The sequence below is a fragment of the Aquarana catesbeiana genome, linkage group LG05 (genome assembly GCF_042186555.1).
Source record: "Aquarana catesbeiana isolate 2022-GZ linkage group LG05, ASM4218655v1, whole genome shotgun sequence".
Classification (NCBI taxonomy): Eukaryota; Metazoa; Chordata; class Amphibia; order Anura; family Ranidae; genus Aquarana; species Aquarana catesbeiana.
In genome coordinates this window covers 222,610,489-222,631,504 of record NC_133328.1, presented here as the reverse complement: position 1 = coordinate 222,631,504, position 21,016 = coordinate 222,610,489, and the positions used below count along the sequence as shown (strand labels likewise).

Below are 21,016 nucleotides of genomic sequence, written 5' to 3'. Positions count from 1 at the left end.
TACACCCACACCCACCCACACCCACACACACACACACACACATATATATATATATATATATATATATATATATATATATATATATACAGAGAGAGAGAGAGCATAAAGGGGTAAACCTAAGTATTTACCCCATTCAGAAATCCCCACTCTCCCAATAAAAAAGTGTGTGTGTGGGGGTTGAGAGGGGGAATGTTAATAGTAATCTCTAGAAAGTAGAAGGTGCCAAGAAACCCCCAGAAAGTATTCCAGACATACACACATATATTCACACAACACACACATCAGCGCCACAATCCTCTGAATAACCAACAATAGAGAGTTGAAATTTGAAATAGCTAGCCCAGACAGTGTTTACAAACCATGAAAAAAAACAAAAACTAAAGGCTTTATTGGAGGAGATATTTCAGATAAGATGTGAGGACAAGACTTCGCATTAAAATGACTCGCAGACATCTAACCGTGGTTGTTACATTTTAGTGAATTTCTTAGGGCACGCCCTACTCTTATATATTAATTTAAACTTGGGTAGATCCCCATTCACAACACGGTAGAAATTTTGAGAGGTGGGTGGAGTAGCGTTGTAACAAGATCACCTTAAGTGCATAAAATAATAACGTACACAGATAATAACAGAATATGAGCATGAGTCCTAGGAACAAAATCATTCAGAATACCTAAAAGTCCAACTTCCAGGTTCCAAGGTATTGGAAGATTAATGGTATGTTCAAAACATTTTGTATAAATCCTGCCAAAAGAGTGTTAGTCCCGGACAGTTCCAAAACATGGAAGCGAGTCTACATCGAGAACAAATAGCAGCAGATCCAAATCCCATACAAGCTAGTTTGGCTGGGGTATAGTGTAAATGATGAATAAACTTAAATTGAATACATTGATCTGCAGTAATAATCACATCCTGAAAAAAACATCAGTGGCTTCCTTCCAACCCAAAATGTACATATTTTAATTACAGAAAGTGACCTATATTTTTTCAGACCAGGGAGAGGGGGAGCATTAAGGAAAATACTGCTCTGAGCTTCAACAAGAAGAAACAAGAGCAATGCTGGAGGCAATTTACAACATACACTAATTTTGATAGCATAATTAGTAATGTGGAATGTATGTTATTTTGTTAAAGAACATTAATTGTCAAACTGTTATGGGTGAAGTTCTACTTTAAAGAGGAACTGCAGTCTGCTCACATAATGTGTAATAAAAACATCTGAAGCTTCTCTTCAACCACTTTGCATATTATGTTATATATACTGTGATTCTGTACTTGCCAAATATGCTGCAGAAAGCTCCCTCCACTAAGTCTGGCTGCATCCATTTTAACTGTGGGCAGCTGAAGCTGCTGCCTGTTCACTTCCTGGATTTTCATAGACACACAGAGGCACACCTCTAGCTCCGCCACCCTGCAGCTTTCATTGGCCCTCTTATGACTCACCCCCCCTCCCTTCCTGGCAAACTCTCATGAGAGTGAGGGAGAGAGCTGTGCATGATGTCATAAGCCTAGGCAAATGACCAGACAAGAAACAAGAAGTGGGCTGTATAAGGTATTTACTGGCAGAAAAAAAATGTTTTACTATCCAAAGTAAAAACAACAAGAGCAGAAGATTTAATAGATGGAAAGTTGAAAAAATGACTGAAGGTCCGCTGTAATGCCCTGTACGAGTACAATGGAGCATACACACGGTCGGAATTTCTGCCCAGAAGCTCACAGCTCACAAATTGCTGGCGGAATTTCTGATTGTGTGTACAGGGCATAAGTTTTGAAGTGTCACATAAAACTAACTCAAATTTTTTTCCTGAGCTTCTTTTCTTATCATCATTTTGATAAAGGATATTCTTGAAAAAAAAATGTTTTAATCATCCCACGAATGATCCAGTCTGTAGCTATAAAAAACTTTTTCTTGCATATTTTAAAGGTATACATCATTATTAAAGCATTACTAAATTTCATTCACAAGTCTGAAAAATCAATCATTAGAGCATTCAATCTTGCCATAGAATTTAAAATTAAGTCCAGTCTTGCTATTTGAATGGAATCCCAGACATATTAAATGGGTTTCTAGAACACGTGTCTTACAATGTATGATTTTTCACCAACAAAATTAACGATCATGGTTTAGTTTGGATAAGAAACGAGACACATTTTCCATCCTGCTCCTTAGAATTTTCTCGTCACTATTGTCAAAAATGATTGTCGATTAGACCCCACTAACCATTACGAAATGAAACAAATGCTCTGAAAAAATTGTATTTATCACAAAAAAAAATGTTGTGGGGTCCCTCCCCCCCAAAGACCATACCATGCCAAAATTTAAAAAAAATGATGTGGGGTCCCCCTAAAATCCATACCAGACCCTTATCTGAGCATGCAGCCCGGTAGGTCAGAAAAGGGAGGGGACAAGCGAGTGCCCCCTCCCTCCATGAACCACACCAGGCCTCATGCCCTCAAAGCACCTTGCCCCCATGTTGACGGGGACAAGGGCCTCTTCCCGACAACCCTGGTCTGTGGTTGTCGGTGTCTGCAGGCAGGAGCTTATCGGAATGTGGAAGCCCCCTTTAAGAAGGGGACCCCCAGATCCTCCCCCCCCCACATGTTAATGGGTATCGGGTACATTGTACCTATACCCATTCACTAAAAAAGCAGTGAAATGTAGAAAAAAAACAAGAGCCAGTTTTTTACAAGTCCTTGTAAATAGTTCAGAGCTGTCTTCTCCAGCTGCTGTCTTCTCCCGGTGCCATCTTCTTCTTATGCTGTCTTCACCCAGTGCCGTCTTCTTCTGGTGCTATCTTCTTCTTGTGCTGTCTTCTGCCGCACCGCTGTCTTCTTCCTCGCCGCCGGTTACCTGCTAAAAACAAAAAAAGGCAGCTCTTTTCCTGAGACTGTCTTCCTCCGTTGTGACATCCCTCGCTGTCTAACATCTCTTATATAGCCATGGGGCGTGGCCATCCACTGACATCACCAGGAGAGCCCGCCCCTTGTGAAATCACACGAGGTGGGCTCTCCGTGTGACGTCATCATATGACCACGCCCCATGGCTATAGAAGAGATGTCAGATTGTGGGGGCCGTGACAACGGAGGAAGCCTCATGGCAAGAGAGGCCTTTTTTGTTTTTAGCGGGTAACCGGCAGTGAGGAAGAAGACAGCGATGGTGAGGAAAAAGACAGCGGCATGGGAGAAGACAGCACGGGGAGAAGACGGCAGCGGGAAAAGATGGCTCGGAGAGAAGATGGCTCGAGCAGAAGACAGCTTGGAGCTATTTTTTTACAAAAGGACTTGTCAAAAAACGGCTCTTGTTTTTTTTTTACATTTCACTGCTTTTTTGGTGAATGGGTAGGGGTACGATGTACCCGATATCCATTCACATGGGGGGGGGTATCTGGGGGTCCCCTTGTTAAAGGGGGCTTCCAGATTCTGATAAGCCCCCTGCCCACAGTCCCCGACAACCACCGGCCAGGGTTGTCGGGAAGAGGCCCTTGTCCCCATCAACCTGGGGGCAAGGTACAAGCACCCACCCCCCAATGTTGAAGGCATGCGGCCTGGTATGGTTCAGGAGGGGGGGCGCTTATCCCTTATCCGAGCTGCATGCTCGGATAAGGGTCTGGCATGGTCTTTGGGGGGGAACCCCATGCCATTTGTTTCATGAATTTTTTTCTCCAGCAATTTTTTTTTTTATCAGCTGTCAGCGGAAGGCCGCTGACAGCTGATGATTTATCAGTTGTTAAAGACATGGCGGGCCAGCTTCTCGGCCCGCTCCTTAGCAACCAGGCTATATACAGTGAATGTAAAAAACCCAGACAAATTGCAAATTGCAGTACTTGCGTTTTGGATGCGGGTCCATTGAAGTCTATTGCATGCAAAATGCTGCATTTTGCGGGAAAAAAGTTCCCCACCCTTTCCAAAAACGCAGAGGCACAAAAATGCATTGATATGAACGTGTTCCATAGGAACCCATGTTAAAAAAAATTCCCTGCATTTCTGCAAAATGCAAAAAATGCATTAGTATGACTCGAGCCTTAGTGAGCAATGGTAGTGCTTCTCAAATAATTTTTTTTCCCCAAATATAGTCCTAACACATTTAATACAAAATATAAATCTGTTAATGTATCCGTATACTTTGTGAGTGGGAAAACCACACAATTACATGAAAGAACACAGAAAATCTATTCACATGAAGATCTGGTTAATACGCTGTTAAAAGAAATTACCCATAATGCCTTGTATGTATGCGACCTTTTAAAATGTCTCCACTTCTCGCATACTTTCATAACAGTCAGCTTTATAAGTTTGTCCAAAAGCCAGTGATATTGTAATGCACTGCCCAAATTGAATGATGTGCCTCCACCTCCTACATATCCTGCAAGTAGTTTATCTTATTATTTTTTCCAGGGTATAGTACTTGCTTTAGAGTTACAGTACGCACTCCCTCCATTCCTATCCCCAATCTATGTCTGGAGCCAGCTGTGTATAATTATAACTATATATGATATTATTAAATAATTTAAAAAATATATATTTGAGTTGGCCCATTCTTTGCAGCTATAAGCAGCTTAAAATCTTCTGGGAAGGCTCTCCAGGTTTAGGAGTGTGTCTATGGAAATGTTTGACCATTCTTTCAGAAGCGCATTTGTGAAGTCAGGCACTTATGTGGATGAGAAGGCCTGGCTCACAGCCTCCGCTCTTATTCATCCCAAAGGTGTTCTATCGGTTGAGGTCAGGACAGTCAAGTTCCTCCACCCCAAACTCTCTCAAAGCAAAGTCCATAAAGACATGGATGAGTGAGTTTGAGGTGGAAGAAGTACATTAAAATTGAGATTTGACCTATCAATACCTATCAATTTAATAATGTTGCAAATACTGTAGGTGCTCAATACATGGTGAGTAGCGGAAACACTGTGTACAAAATGGAAAGAAGTGGTTATCTTTCAAATAGCTTTGCGTCCTTGCCTTAAATAGTTTATTTCTCTTTTATTTATTTATATTAATATATAGGTATGTGAAGCTAATGTATATTTAGATACCAGTCACATCAAACTTAGGGTTGTAGAACACATTTAAGTTAGGTACCTATAAACAATTTTGAATTTTTATTGCTCTGTTGTATATGATACATTGGATATGTGGCCTGCTATTTCAGTGATAGTCCATCTACCTGGTCCTCTTGCCATGCCCTGTCTATTCCCTATCCTGATGGAATCAGTTTTGCATAAACTGCAATTGATTCTTCTGACACTCTCTACTTTAATGCAACAAATTAGATATCTGAATGTAAACCTTAATTGGTCCATTACTATTAATGACAAATATACCTCCCTAAATTCTGATATGAGAAAGATGGACATCTTACAGCAAAAGGTTTGTAGGCAGAGTACACACGCCTATAAAACTCCTAGATATCCCCAAAATAAAATAATCCATATATGTTTATTAGCAAACTGATAATTAAAAATCACTTGTATTTTTCTTATTTTTAGGATACTGGTTGGCGCTCCAAAAGCAGAATCTAAATTTAGCTCATCCATAAAGACTCCAGGAACTATCTTTAAGTGCAGAATTCACAACAATCCAAACAAGAAATGCACAGAACTCGATATGGAAAGAGGTAAGCAGTAAATTAATATTACAAAAGACATGTTTTTTTAGGTACTAAATGTATAACTTAAATGAGATGCAGGTATCAGGTACTGACACACATCTATTATAATTATTTATGAGTTCCCTTGCAGCTTGGAGACCCCAGTTCTGTTGTGCATATCCACTCCTTCTGTTGTGCATATCCACTCCTAAAGTTGAGCTTACCAGACATCCCAACCTGCAAAATCTAATTTCATGGAGGTGGCAAATGCATTTCAGGGAGGTGACTCTTCACGCCGCCCCCCCCCCATCATTAAATGCAGCCTTACCAGTGCCAATGAAATGCAGCCTTACCAGTGCCAATGAAATTCAGCCTGATCAGTGCCAATTAAATGCAGCTATACGAGTGCCCATGAAATACAGCCTTACCAGTGCCCATGGAATACAGCCTTACCAGTGCCCATGGAATACAGCCTTACCAGTGCTCATGAAGTACAGCCTTACCAGTGCCCATGGAATACAGCCTTACCAGTGCCCACAGCCTGATCACACAGAGCGCTGAAACAGATGTGGCAACTGTAACAAATTCCTGCCTCCTACGATACACGTCACACTGATTCAATGTATCATTGCATAAGTGTTCCGTCTAGCTGGGAGGCGGGATTTTGTTCCAGTCCTCCACCTCGCACAGATGGGGATGTCATCACATCTGCTCCAGGGCTTTTTTCTTAGAGAATAGGTGCAGGAACTCAACCACGCCCCCATCACACTAACAGTGGGAGACTCTTAATGGGGCATTGTTAAATACAAGTAGTACATTCTGCACAGGTTGCAGAGTTGAGGAGTGCACTGCATTCAGAGTGAAGAGCTCAGGTGTGCACTACGTACAGAGTGCAGGGTTCAGAAGTGCACTGTGTACAGAGTGCAGGGTTCAGAAGTGCACTGTGTACAGAGTGCAGGGTTCAGAAGTGCACTGTGTACAGAGTGCAGGGTTCAGAAGTGCACTGTGTACAGAGTGCGGGGTTCAGAAGTGCACTGTGTACAGGGTGCAGGGTTCAGAAGTGCACTGTGTACAGGGTGCAGGGTTCAGAAGTGCACTGTGTACAGAGTGCAGGGTTCAGAAGTGCACTGTGTACAGAGTGCAGGGTTCAGAAGTGCACTGCGTACAGAGTGCAGGGTTCAGCAGGGGACATTAGGGATCAGTGTGGAGAGAGGGGACATTAGGGATCAGTGTGGAGAGAGGGGACATTAGGGATCAGTGTTTAGAGAGGGAATATTAGGGATCAGTGTGGTGAGAGGGGGACATTAGGGATCAGTGTGGCGAGAAGGGGACATTGGTGCTAAGTGTGGTGGTGATGTTTTGTGTATGCATGCAGTGTACACTGTGTGAGTGCAATGTGCTCTGTGTGACTGTTCTGTGCATGTTGAGTGTCATATAACACAGTGCACTTGGTTTACCTGGAGTACTCTGTCAGATTGGAAAGATTTCCGGACATGTCCAATACAGGTGTGTTACAGCAGCACACCCGTCCCTGGAACAGCAGAGGAACACAGCTCTGAGCAGCATGCTGATGAACTAGAGGTGGCACAGTGTCCCGGGACCAACGGCCAATAGGAAGCCAGGGGTGTGTGTGCACTTTTTATGGGCAGAGAAGCAACGTTCAGATTGCAGAGGATGACTAGTGGCATTAGATCGCAGGGTAGGGCTGGCTGAAATAAGAGATTAAAAAGGGGATGTTTGCTTATAGGAGACAGGAGTAGGTGTTCTCGCTCAGAACAGCAACTGCACTGACTGATAACCAGAGCAGGGAGGGTTTTGTGCTGCTGGGAGAGGAGTGCTGCCGCTTGTAAACAAAGAAGCTGGGCTTTTCTGTTTATAGGTGACAGCAGTGAGCAGGGGAGTGAGGGATCAGCGCTGGAGGTGGCGGAACTTCGTTTCACCGAGTTCCGGCTTAAAAAAACCCTGCATCTGCCTGTCACTCAGCCACAGACAGAAGACAGAGCGACCATCGCAGCCGAACTCCATTTGGCCACTTGGGCCAACTATGGACGTCCAGCTGTTCAGGCACTACAATTCCCATCATGCTTAGTCATGTCTGTGAATGTCAGAGTTTTATAATGCTTCATGGGATGTGTAGTTCTGCAACAGCTGGAGGGCCACAGTTTGGAGATCCCTGGTCTACAACATCTGATATGTTTTTATTACTGTCTGTGCCCCTGTTAAGTGAAAAGTGAAAGAAAAATCTCAAATTTTTGGTTGTCCACAGAATATTAAGGGGACATCTTCCAAAGGGGAAGCTAGTTCTGGTGACCATGGTGACAACCAGGGGTTTCCTCACTTTGACAGATTTCTTCTCACTTCCTGTTTTGACTATGAACCAGGAACTGAAGGGAAACCTCCCCAATAGGACACAGAAGGCAAAAATAAAACCGACAGGGGTTTTAAACCTACCTTACTCTATACAAACAAAAAAAAATGCTTGCCTTTATTTCCACTTTAAAGTGAAGGAGTAATTGAATTTGGCTTCTTATGGTTCATGCTAGTGGATAACGTTCAAATACTTTCACGTAACCCCTGAAATAAAACCACAAAATGTAATCTAATTGAAAATACACATTTTTTCCTCCAAAAATTCTCCATGGTAATGCTGAACTCCGTGCTGGTGTAAAGTATAACTATGCAGCTTGATCCTCCCTTTACCTGCACTGCATGGGTTAAATGCATGTTTCATTAACCACTAAGCTACCGCCCACCGTCATATGACAGCGGGATGAGGCAGCTCTTGTTCTGGGCGGACGTCATATGACATGATCGCCCTCCCGAGCCACTAGGGGGCGCGTGAGCGCCGCCGGGGGCGCGCGCGGGTGCCCGCTGCGTCGCTCGGGACCCGGTGCGCGTGCCCGGCGGCCGCGATTGCCGGGTAACAGAGCAAATAAATAAAAATGCTATAAATCTATCCCCTATTTTGTAGACGCTATAACTTTTGCGCAAACCAATCAATATACGCTTATTGCGATTTTTTTTACCAAAAATATGTAGAAGAATACATATCGGCCTAAACTGAGGAAAAATTTTGTTTAAAAAAAAAAATTGGATATTTATTATAGCAAAAAGTAAAAAATATTGTGTTTTTTCAAAATTGTCCCTCTTCTTTTGTTTATAGCGCAATAAATAAAAACCACAGAGGTGATCAAATACCAAAAGAAAGCTCTATTTGTGGGGAGAAAATGATAAAATTTCATTAGGGTGCAGTGTAACATGACCGCGCAATTGTCATTCAAAGTGCGACAGTGCTGAAAACTAAAAAATGGCTTGGGCAGGAAGGGGGTGAAAGTGCCCAGTATTGAGGTGGTTAAGGACGATGAATAAGTTCAAATACCTTATTTGTCACCCCCTGGCAGCTTGTCACCACTCTTTAATGCTCCTGTGTAGTGGGCCTGTGACAGAAGGTGTAGCTAAAGATTAGCCTTCATGGGGGGGGAGCGCAGAGCAGAGGAGGCATGCGGTGGTGAGGAATAGAGCAAGTACTTATACTTTTTTCAATAAATCATAGACAAAATGAGCATTTAACCCATGCAGTGAATGGGCCTGACGGTAATCCAGAGTGTGGCTCGGGGTGAATTTTCAGTACCAAAAGCGGTAACCCCGAGTCACACTCCGGATCGCATTGCAGGATCCAGGTCCAGTTACTTACCTTGTCCCCAGCATCCTACGATGTCTCCCCGCTCTCTGTGTGCGATTATAATTTATGATTTCATGTTTCAAACTTTATCATACCCGGGCTGTCTACTAGACTCTTGTTTGGACAGATTTAAGTGTGTTATTCCTAAGAATTACAGGCCTACAATATAAAACACCATATTTCCATGCAAAACATTGTATCGCTTAGAGCATCAAAAATCTGAAATAATCATACCGCCAGGGAGGTTAAAACAAATCCTTCCCTTTGTACACACATGTGTCACATTTATCTGTCAGCCATATTGTGGAGCACATTACAGTAGGTCCACAGTTATGCTATCCACCTATCATTCTGAGAGATGTCTGCTAATGTGTCACCAGCCTAAAAGTCTGCAAGCTGAGGAATTCAATCTTCACCCATCAAAGTGTATCTGCATTCTATTTATTCAAACCCCTGATGGTTTGGAACTACAGTTCATGCCCCTGTACCTTCCCTACTGAGTTCCACAGGAAGCAATACATGTAGAGAAATATTTTCACAGCACAGAATGAGTGGTTATGGTCCTAATCAGAAGCCCTACAAGAAACCCTTGTTCAATGTGCCTTATGCCACGTACACATGGCCGGACTTCCCGACAGAAAAAGTCCGATGGGAGCTTTCGGTCGGACATTCCGACCTTGTGTATGCTCTATCGGACTTTTTCTGTTGGCATTTCCGATGGACTCAGATATAGAACATGTTCTAAATCTTTCCGTTGGAAATGCCGACGGAGTTGAGCCCGTTGGCAAGTCCGGCCATGTGTACGCGGCATTAGTGGGATCATGGGAAATGTATATCAAACTCAGATCAGGTAAACTAACTGGAATTTCGGAGTGCTTAACTGCAATGTCCTTGATAATATTTGTAGGACATGGAGCAATTTACTTGTACCTGGAGTTTATCTTTAGTAGTAATAATCTAATGCCACATACAGACGATCGGAATTTCTGACAACAAATGTTCGATGTGAGCTTGTTGTCGGAAATTCCGACCGTGTGTATGCTCCATCGGACATTTTCTGTCGGAATTTCCGACAACAACTGTTTGAGAGCTGGTTCTCAAATTTTCTGACAAAAAAACTTGTCGGAAATTCCGAGCGTGTGTACACAATTTAACAGAAAATCAACCTGTTAGCTTCAGAAAAGCAGTAAGATTGTGGTGCGTAGGTTGTACAACACAGCAATAAATCAGAAATGACATGTATAGTTCCTAACAATTCTATGTTGCTTGCTGATATGTGCATTGTCATTCATTGAAGCCTGCATTCTTCTAGACACATTTAGTATTTAAAAGTATTAAAAGTAATAAAAGTTATATGTGTAAAGAGTCTTGTTTCCAAATTTATTACAAACCCTGGACCCAACAGTACATTCCATATTGTATTTCACAAACATAAAAAATGATAAAACTTTAAACTCTTTAAATAAGAACACATTGTTTATGGTTTTAGTCTATTATCTAGATGCTTTGCAAGATAACAACTCAGTCTTTTGAACTAAATGAAAATCTTGTAAATATACAGATCTCTGCTCATGATATGCCATACCTAAATATCAATGTATTTAAAAGTGGAAGGCTTTTGAACTTATTTCTAAATGTATATAATGGGCATGAAGGTCACCTTTGAAAAGTGTTAGTATTTAGTCCATCTCATCTGTACCATGCTGTATCATCCAAGTGTTCGTTTATTTCTCTCACCCCCTCCTCTTTGCAGAAAACAGACGGGGGACTCCATGTGGAAAGACATGTAAAGAGGACAGGGATGATGAGTGGATGGGGGTTAGTCTGGCAAGGCAGCCCAAGCCTGATGGCAGTGTTTTGGTAAGATCATACTTGCTTTCCATTAGTTTAATGTGTTTATACTTCATGTCATCATTAAAGGAAACATATCATTAGCAAGTGTCTCATGCTTATCCTATCTGGTATTTGCCTACCTTAATAACATAGCAGTTCTTGATCTGTAAGAACAGTTTTTGATTGGAAATAAATCATTTTCTATAAGCATATAGCAAATAAATTAAATACTCTGTTGAAAGCTAGCTTTCTAGTGATCTAGTAGGTATTAGGCCTTCCATGGTATTCTACGTACAGCTACTAAATCATTTACATTTCAGATTGCATAGCATGCTTTTCTTGGAAGACCTCTACCCCATAATTCCATCTCTACAGACCTCTGTACATTGTGTAAAACTTTTTTTTTTTTTTTGTGGGAGCTACTTGTTTTGTTATGCTACTATGCATTGCAGTCTTTGTGTATTTGTTGATTAAAGTGAAAAACATAAAGCAAAAAGGATGACTTCAGGACTAAAGCTGAAGAGGGAAATAAATTGAACGATCCCCACATCAACACAAGCAATTTTGATGCAGGGATCTTCCCCACTATTGTATTCTGATGGGGGGGGGGGGCTCCCCCCTATCAGAATACACAGATCACCGCTGCAGCTATTGGCTGCAAGCACTGATCAAATGCTGTTTTTTTCAGCATGACCGCTGATTGAATGCTGGTTTTCCAGCATGACTGTTGAACAGACAGCAGTACACAAAGATGGCAATTTGGCTGGTTCCTGCTGAACTGGATCATTTTTGGTCTGTGTAACCCTGCTTAAGATCCCACTCTCCATTCTTTTTTCAATGAGACTGCCTTAATTTCAAGAGCCTTCATCAGGGCTACAAAGTGATAATACATCTAGAATAACCAATCCAGACGTGTATTTCTTCTTAGTAGTCTCAAGATATGACACAGGAATCTGTTGGAATATACACATTATAACACTTGATTACCATTTTCCACCTGGTTACTGTAAAGATCTCAGAGTTAATCTAGAAGTTGTATAGCCCTAATGACAGGGCCGTAGATAATTTTTTTTCCTGGGGGGGGGGGGGTTCAGGTCTTTCAAACTTAAAGGCATCATTTACACTTTTATGTTGGGGGAGCTACGGTAAAAACATGTGACAGCAGGGTGAGGCCATGAGGCTTTGCAATGCAGCGCAGCAAAAATAATCCCCATTCAACTGAATAGAACGCAATGCACGCAGTTGTGGTGCGGTAGTGTACTCATTAGTACAGCGAGCTCCTCCTAAGCTCCCTAGTTTTTTTTTTTTGTTCAGCCCACTGGGTTGAACTAAAAAAAACTTACCGTGTGAACCAGGCTTTAGATCTCATTCATATTTTAAATGCCCATGGAATCGCAAATATATCATGAATACCTACAGCCAGGATCTCACATTTTTTTTGTCAGCTGCTCAGCCTGTTCACCTGAGTGATAGGCTCAAAAGATATTGGAACATCTGAGATCCCGAGTGCAGGTATTTGCAGTATACTTGCTGCACCATGGTCATTTAGAATGTATGGATGATACCCAAGACTGGATTTGAGCTAACCTTACGTTGAAAGTTGAGCAGGTGCAAGGGGCAACATATTGTGGAAGGCAATAAATTCAGCGATTTATTTAAACCTTAAAAAACTGTGTCCTAAGAAATGTTATGAAATATTTTAAGAGATGGAAAAAAAATATTGTGCTACCACAGGATGGTGCCCTTTGCACCTGGTCAATATGGTTGGTTTTTATTCAGTCTTAAACTGTAGTAAACCCAGCTTTTGAACTTGTACCTACAAGTAAGCCTATAATAACGCTTACCTGTAGGTGCAGTGAATATCTCCTAAACGTGTGGTGTTTAGGAGATGTTCACATGGAAAGCAGCTGGTGATGTCTCCGGTGCATGCGCTCTGAAGGGACGGCATACCGCTTGGTTGTACTTCTCCTGGGGAGGAGCGCAGTTTGTTCTGCACTCTTGTGACTTATTTTTAGCCGACAGCCAGCTATAGACCGCTGTCAGCTGACATCGCTCAGCAGGTCCAGGCTGTGGAAGGATCCTAACTTTAAAGTCAGGATTCACCCAGATGCCTGGACCAGCAGCTAGCCTGCCGCTCCTGCCCCCTCCACAGCCTGACATTCCAGTGAGCTTTGGGGAGGGGGGGGGGGCAGAGCCAGGCACTGACAGTCACCACTCTTTGCTCACTGAAGGCTGAGAACTGAGTAATTAGCGGTCTTTAATCACTCTGTTGTTGGTCTTAGAAGCATCTGGGGACAGATGCAACATTGGATCTATGCTCCATCAACCTAGGTAAATATAATTTAAAAAAAAAAATCTCCTTTAAATGAAAAAAAACTCTCTCCCTCTTAAGAACCCTCCCTCCCCAAGCAAAGATTCCCACTGTAAAATATCTCCCTCCCTCAAATATACCACCAAAAATTAAAATGTCTCTAAACTGACCCCTCAAAGCAAAAATGTCTCCCTCAGTCAACACCCTCTCCCCCAGCAAAGATGTCTAATTATGAAGAAATTCTTCCTTCATCCAATCAAACTCCCTCCCAGAAGCAAATCCCTGCCATTAACCACCCCCTGTAAACTTCTCTACAAGAAACTCGCCCCATCTCCAAAAGCAAACCCACCCCCTTTCCTTAAACCCCCATCAAAAGAAACTCACCCAGGCTGGAATTCTCACTTCCTCCTTCCCAAAACAGAAAATTGATTCAGCACGGGAAAAAGTAGGAAAACTCCTGCATCCCCAGTCTCCCTTCGGCTGTGTGATATGACACCTCGAGGAGGAGTCTAGGAGTTCCCTCAACTGTGCACTGTCAATTGCCGGCATCTGAGACCTCGCAGTATATTCATGCTTTTCAGGGGGACCTCTTAATAAACTGAGAGGATGGGGCACAATAGAAGGGGGGCTGACTGCTGCACTCCAAAACTCTGATTGCTTCTACTGTGCTGATGCTGAGGCTAAACAGCAGGGACACTGTCTGGGCATTTTACCAGGATGCTCGGGGGGGGGGGGGGGGTTGAACACCCCTGACCTCCCCCCCTTATCTACACCCCTGCCTAATGAAGGGAACCTCTTGGAACATGTCCTGTTAGGCACCACTACTTTGGACCTACAAAAATGTGGTGCCATTTACAGTTTAGACTGTTACAAGGGGAATTTCCTCAATGGATGCACAGACCAAAAGTACAAATTTTACGAAAGTTCTATCCCTTCCCTACTGGGTCCAACACCAAAATAATATTGTTGACTAGGGGGCTTTAATTACAGCATTGGTTGTAAAATAATACAGTTTAAGACCTTCAACTTTCCTAGTGCGGTCTACAGGAAGCATTGCATTAGTAACATTTTCACAGCACAGAATGCTTGGCTACAGATGTTCTCAGATGGCTTATGAAAGCCTTGTGCCATTTTGTAGCTAAGATGATTATGAGAAAATCTCCTACTGATAGAGGTTCTATCCCTTACCCAGTGTACCCAAAGTTAAAATAAGATCTTTGGCTGAAGGGATTTGTTTAAAGCATCAGTTGTAAATCAATCAAACAGACCTTTCTGTTCTACATGTGACATAGCTTCCTTGCACATCTACTGTAAATAGATTGTAAAAATAAATATACTTCCTATTGGTATTTGTTAAAATATCAATTACTTCAACAACAACATCACTACAGTGTAATTATCATTCAGAAAACCATCCATTTGTTATAATTCTGTGGTAATTGCAGGGTGCTTACCTACATTTTGTGCCAACAGTCTTCAAAGTTGATCCATGTACTTGTTGACAAGGTGACCTCAGTTTCCTAAACATTTGCAGTAATAAACAATAAACTCATGCACTACCAACTAATCTAAAGAAATAAACCAACTCAGCTGCTGCTACCACCGGAATACGTTCCAACATTGAAGCAATTCAATATAACATCATATACAGTGCCTTGAAAAAGTATTTATACCCAAAAAGACATACCCAAAAAGGCTTGCAGCTGTAATTGCAGAGAAAGGTGGTTCTACAAAGTATTGACTTGGGGGGCTGAATACAAACACACTTTTCATATATTTGCTTGTAAAAAAAATTGAAAATTATTTATCATTTTCCTTCCACTTCACAATTATGTGCCACTTTGTGTTGGTCTGTCACATAAAATCCCAATACAATACAATTACGTTTTTGGTTGTAACATGACAAAATGCGGAAAATTTCAAGGGGTGTGAATACTTTTTCAAGGCACTGTATAATGAAAAGGCCAAAAAATTTAAACCTAGTTGGACAAAAAGACAATGCAAATTTTTACAACATAAATGTGATGTGCTGCTGACAGTACATTAATAGATAAATGGAAATATGTGAATAAATGATAAATATACATACTGTATCACTGTAAAAGACAGTGAACTGTGAATATAAACACACAATGAATCGCCACTTAATGTGTACAAATATACCATGGCAATTCACTGTGTGCTTATATTCACAGTTCACTGTCTTTTAAAGTGGTATAGATATTTATCATTTGTTCACATATTTTTATTTATCTATTAATGTACTGTCAGCAGTGTATCACATTTATATTGTAAAAATTAGCCTTTTGTCCCACTAGGTTTCAATTTTGTGGCCTTTTCATTATATATGATGTTGTATTGATTATAATTATGTGTGACACATCTCCAATAAACAGTCTAAATCATAAAACAATCCATCAATGAAACATTTTAAGTTTTGTTTATTAGCAGCGTTGTTTAGAAACAAAGTGAATGTTGCCCTGAAGGAGAAGTATGGTCAAAGCTATTTTGCCCACGCTTCCTCTGTAGGTCACAGGAATACACTTAGTTCTGCACTCTAGTGACCAGATTCAGCTGACAGCGGGCTAAAGTTCGCTGTCGACTGACATCACAGAGCCAGTCCAGGCACTGCAGGAATCCTGACAATAATGGTATCAATCCAGATACTTGACTGGCAGCTGATTCAGCCTCTCAGTGCACCGCTGAGAGCCTGAGCCAACCGCTCCTGCCCCCTCCACAGTTTGGCGCTCGGGTGAGTTCTGGAAGGGCAGGGGACAGAGCGGTGACTGACAGTCACCACTCTGTGCTTGGAGCGGACCCAAGAACTGAGCGGTCAGTGATCTTTGATTGCTCAGTTCTCGGCGTAAAGGCACCAGGGGACATACATAGATGAGTATGATTTTTTTATTTTGTTAAAATCCCACACTTCTCTTTTAACTTAAGAGTATGGCAAAGGCTCCGTTGGTCATACTTCTCATGTGGTTTACAGGAGTCCACTAACTTGTGCTCTCCTGTAACCCAGAATCAGTTGATAGTGGGCTAAAGCACAAAGCCGTCACAGAGCCACTCCAGACTCAGTGTGCAGCTGAGAGCCAAAGCCAGCTGCTCCAACACCCTCTCCTGCCCAGCGCACACATGTAAGAACTGGAGGGGTAGAGCAAATAGCTGTGACAGACTGTCTGGTCAGGGCAGACCCAAGAGATGTGCAATCTGTGTTCGTGTTATCACTCACTTCTCAGATCTGAGCCGGCGGGGGATAGCTGCAGCTTTGCACCGGTGCTGCAGCAGGTAGGTTAGTATGTGTGTTTGTTTATTTTTTTATTTTTCTATACTTCTCCTTTAAACCCTACAACATACAGCAACAGTATACTTGAAAAAAACAAAATTTCTATCTTTAAAACTGTTCTTGAGCTCCAGCCAAGTGTCAAGGACTTGGCATGCCAGGCAATAGTAAATATTTGCCTAGCCTCCTCTTCTTTATTGATCATATTGTAATATGGTAAGTTCATAGCAAGTCACAAGGTGAGAGTGGTCAGGAAGGGGCAGATCTGTGATAGACATGTGAGAGAAAAGCTAGAAAGTGCACACGCACCAGGATTTACATTTGTGTAATTTCTGAGCCAATATCTTAGTTCAGGCAGTTGAGCTTGGAAGGCACCTACAAAAATATTGCTTTGTCCTCATGAAGAAAAACGTAGATGAAGACAATGTCAGGGGGGTATTGTGCTTTTGTGGGAAGTAATGCATATCTATAAGTGTTACACTTACATAATACTTGGCATGCACATCCTAAAGATCTCATGCAATTTTTTGCTGCATGGCACTGGTGCCATTGTGGTTCTGCATACTTAATAGCTGAATGATCTTGAAGACATGCGTGTGATTGATGTTCCAAAAGGTCAGGGCACCACATTAAAATTGTGCCTTAGGCTGAGCACTTCTAGCTCTTTAGTTACCCAATTTCACATGACAAAAATAATCATATCCTTATTTTGCATCTCCTTGAGGAATGAGCTGGGAATAAGGAGAATTGTCCCATAAATGCTTTGATTGTAGCATGGTATATGTTACTAAACAGTGTATAACAATGATAGGTCACAATACAGAATGAGGACTCAAGCTGAATTGGCTATGTCAGCCTTTTGACCTATGCCATGATAATTAGATGGAAAAAAAAAAAAGAAAAGCAGATGGGTTTTAGGCTTCTTGACCTTTGCCCAGGTCTGCGTTAAAGCACATTTCACAAGTCTGTGACTGAAGCTCCTCTCTAGCAGATCATTTTTCTTGCTGAGATTGGGCATAAATATCTTACAGATTGTTTCTGTTGATATGGATATTTGAATGTGCCCCTTGTCTGTTGGTAATCTTCATGAGGAAAAATATAGAACATTTGAAATGCATTCAGAATATCTAAGAACAGTATGACGCTTGCCATCCATGTTGCTGAAGAGTATGCCTGCCCTCAGATGTTAGTCAATGTCTAAAGGGTAGGCATCCCCAGACACCATGTGTCTTGAAAGTTTCAGCCTTGTGGTATTGACATCTCTTTTGTATACCACCTATTTGCCTTTAGAAACATAAAAATTGTTAGCATGTACTTAATTTAAAATAATGCCATATTGTGCATTGTGTATTCACAGTTAAAAGCAATTAAATTGCAGTATTTAATAGTAATTACAATGGCATGAGAAAGATTTAATGAGTATACATAAATGGAATCTTGGTGCTAAACAAATTGAGCCTGGCTGTAGTTGTTTTAAAGGGAATGTATAGTGGTATATAAAAAATACTACATATTAATATTTTGTATTTTATTTTCCAGGAAGCAGATCGAGCTATAGGCTTCTTTTACATGTTTACCTAACTATTCTTAGCTGCTGAGTTTAAAAAAAAAAAAAGTTTTACATAGGTCAAACTGAAATTTACACACCGAGCTGAATCAGACACAGAAATGGCTCATCCCTCTTTCCTCTCTTTCCTGCCTGATCTGCTAAGCCTGGACTATGAGAGAATCTGAACGCAAAAATGCTTCTAATGTGCTTTTCTCTTAAAAAACACATAATGATCTGTGATTTCTGCATCACGAGTGCACTCTGTACTAAATGTGTTCGGCAAAACCAAAATTGTATACAAATAGTAAAAAACAAAAGATGTATTTGGTACAAATTTCTGTTTGTTTCCTCTACTCACCATGTATGGAGCGCCTACAGTAATTGCAACGCTATTACATTGATAGGTCAGATCTCCCTTTTAATGTGCCTTTCACCGAATTTCTGTGTAATCAGTTAGAGCAGTGATCTCCAAGCTCCGGCCAGGGGACCAGATGTTGCCCTATGCTTGCTTTTATACGGCCCTTGGCGTGCTATTTTATCCACTGATACCAACAATGGGGCATAATTCCCCCCACTGACACCAATGAATGGGCACAATTTCTCCCATTGACACCAATGACATGGCACAGTTTCTCCCAATGACACCAACAATGGGGCCCAACAACACCAACGATGAGGCATAGTTACTTCCACTGACATCATAGTTGGGTCATGTTTTTTTTTTACCACTGATGTCCGGACCTTTTCTACTCCCAATGGCCACAGTCCCGCCCCCCTAAAGTCTGAAGGACCATAAATTGGCTGTTGGTTTGGCAAGTTTGGAGATCCCTGAGTTAGGGCATTTACATGTGTTGTCCATAAATAGGAGCAGCACTAGGGTCAGTTTGAATCCCAACCACAGCACTACCTGCCTGGAGTTTGCATGTTCTCCCTGTGGCTGCGTGGGTTTCCTCCGGGAACTCTGGTTTCCTCCTGCACTGCAAAGACATGTTGGTAGGATAATTGGCTTCTGTCTAAATTGGCCCTACTATGTATATGAATGTGAGTAGATTGTAAGCACCTTTAGGGCAGGGACTGACGTGAATGTACAATATATCTGTAAAGCGCTGCATAAATTGACAGTGCTATACAAGAACCTGTAATAAATAAAAAATAAATAAAAACATCAGTTTAAAAGTATAAAATTAATATAAAGTGGAACCCAACAGTTCTCTTTAAGTGATACATTATTACTCATTTACTCTGAATCACATGCATTGTAAAACAATGGAAACATAATTATATTAACAATTGTGTTACTCTTGAAATCAAATCAAATATCTTTGGAAAGAGGCTTTGACTTTATTCTGTTTAGGGCAACGGTTTTTATGTAAAATTTAATGAAAAATCTAATTTTCTTGTTAGCAAACGCAGTTCTCGGAAACCTACTCCATGTGTGAAAGGAAAAATCCCTGTTGATAGGTAGTTTGACACTCTCACATTCCTCTTCACTGCTAGATACTGTTCATTTATGTAAAATAAACATTGATGTCAGCAGTAGGGGTCAACTGGTCCAGATGGGGTTGACCTTTTAAGTAATAGTGATCACAAAAAGAATAAAATGTGTTCCGTATGCTACCTATTCATAGATAATAAAAGTAATTTATTATCCTAGGATCTGCAGTTCTGCAGTAATATATATATATATATATATATATATATATATATATATATATATATATTATATTTGCTAGATGTACAGTTACAGATTAAACTAAATGCTAAAAGGGAAAGCACAGTGTATTTTAGTAAGCTGTATGCATAAATAAGTTCAGTTACTTATTTTAAGTTAGTTTGAAGTTATTATTAAAAAAATATTCCTTAAAGAGGAACTTTACCCACCAGGGTTAATATTTTCTTAACCCTCTTTACCCTATTCGGTGAGATTAGCTCAAATAGCATACTCGCCCACCCAGCTAATCCAGTGTTGTCCTACTGTAATCCACCAATGCCACTCTGTACACTGGGTCCCATGTCTACCCTTTTCTTTCTGATGGCTGTCTCAGGGGGTTCCATGATAGGGGGATCAAAAGTGCTTTAGGCCAATGGTTCACTATTCCAGTCCTCAAGTACCCCCAACAGGTCATGTTTTCAGGCTTTTCATTATTTTGCCACAACCGTTTCATCCGAGAAAAATCCTGAAAACATGACCTGTTGGGGGTACTTGAGGACTGGAGTTGAGAAACATTGCTTTAGGGCAGTGAAGGTTTGCTTTAAGTGGAATCTCCACTGGTCCGACACACCCTGTATACAGGCAAAAATACTGTGCATCAATCAACAACACGTGCAGTATGTTCATTGAGCAGCTTTGTTGATTGGAGCACTGTACAAGGAGCTTAAGCTCTGGACCGTGTGTTGTGAGCTGCTGGGAAAGGGGGGGGGTAGGCATTTTTTGTGCCCTACCACAAAAAAAATAAAAATAAAATACAGTCCAATACTTTACTTTATTTAACCACTTCAATACAGGGCATTTTCACCCCTTTCCCGCCCAGACCAGTTTTCAGCTTTCAGCGCTGTTACAATTTGAATGACAATTGCGTGGTCATGCAACACTGTACCCATATGAAATTTTGATAATTTTTTGCCCACAAATAGAGCTTTCTTTTGGTGGTATTTGATAACCTCTGTGGTTTTTATTTTTTGCGCTATAAACAAAAAAGAGCCACAATTTTGAAAAAAAACACAATATTTTTTACATTTTGCTATAATAAATATCCCATTAAAAAAAACAAAAACA

General features: G+C 41.2%; 1 protein-coding gene across 2 annotated transcripts in view; it reads left to right on the top strand.

Moving 5' to 3' along the window:
• ITGA9 (integrin subunit alpha 9) overlaps positions 1–21,016 on the top strand; it is a 626,511-nt gene that overhangs the window by 65,953 nt on the left and 539,542 nt on the right. For both annotated transcript variants that reach the window (XM_073630570.1, XM_073630571.1), the window contains exons 2-3: positions 5,482–5,609; positions 11,018–11,124. In XM_073630570.1, coding sequence (XP_073486671.1) covers positions 5,482–5,609; positions 11,018–11,124 — 235 coding nt within the window. The remainder of the gene's footprint in view (positions 1–5,481; positions 5,610–11,017; positions 11,125–21,016) is intronic.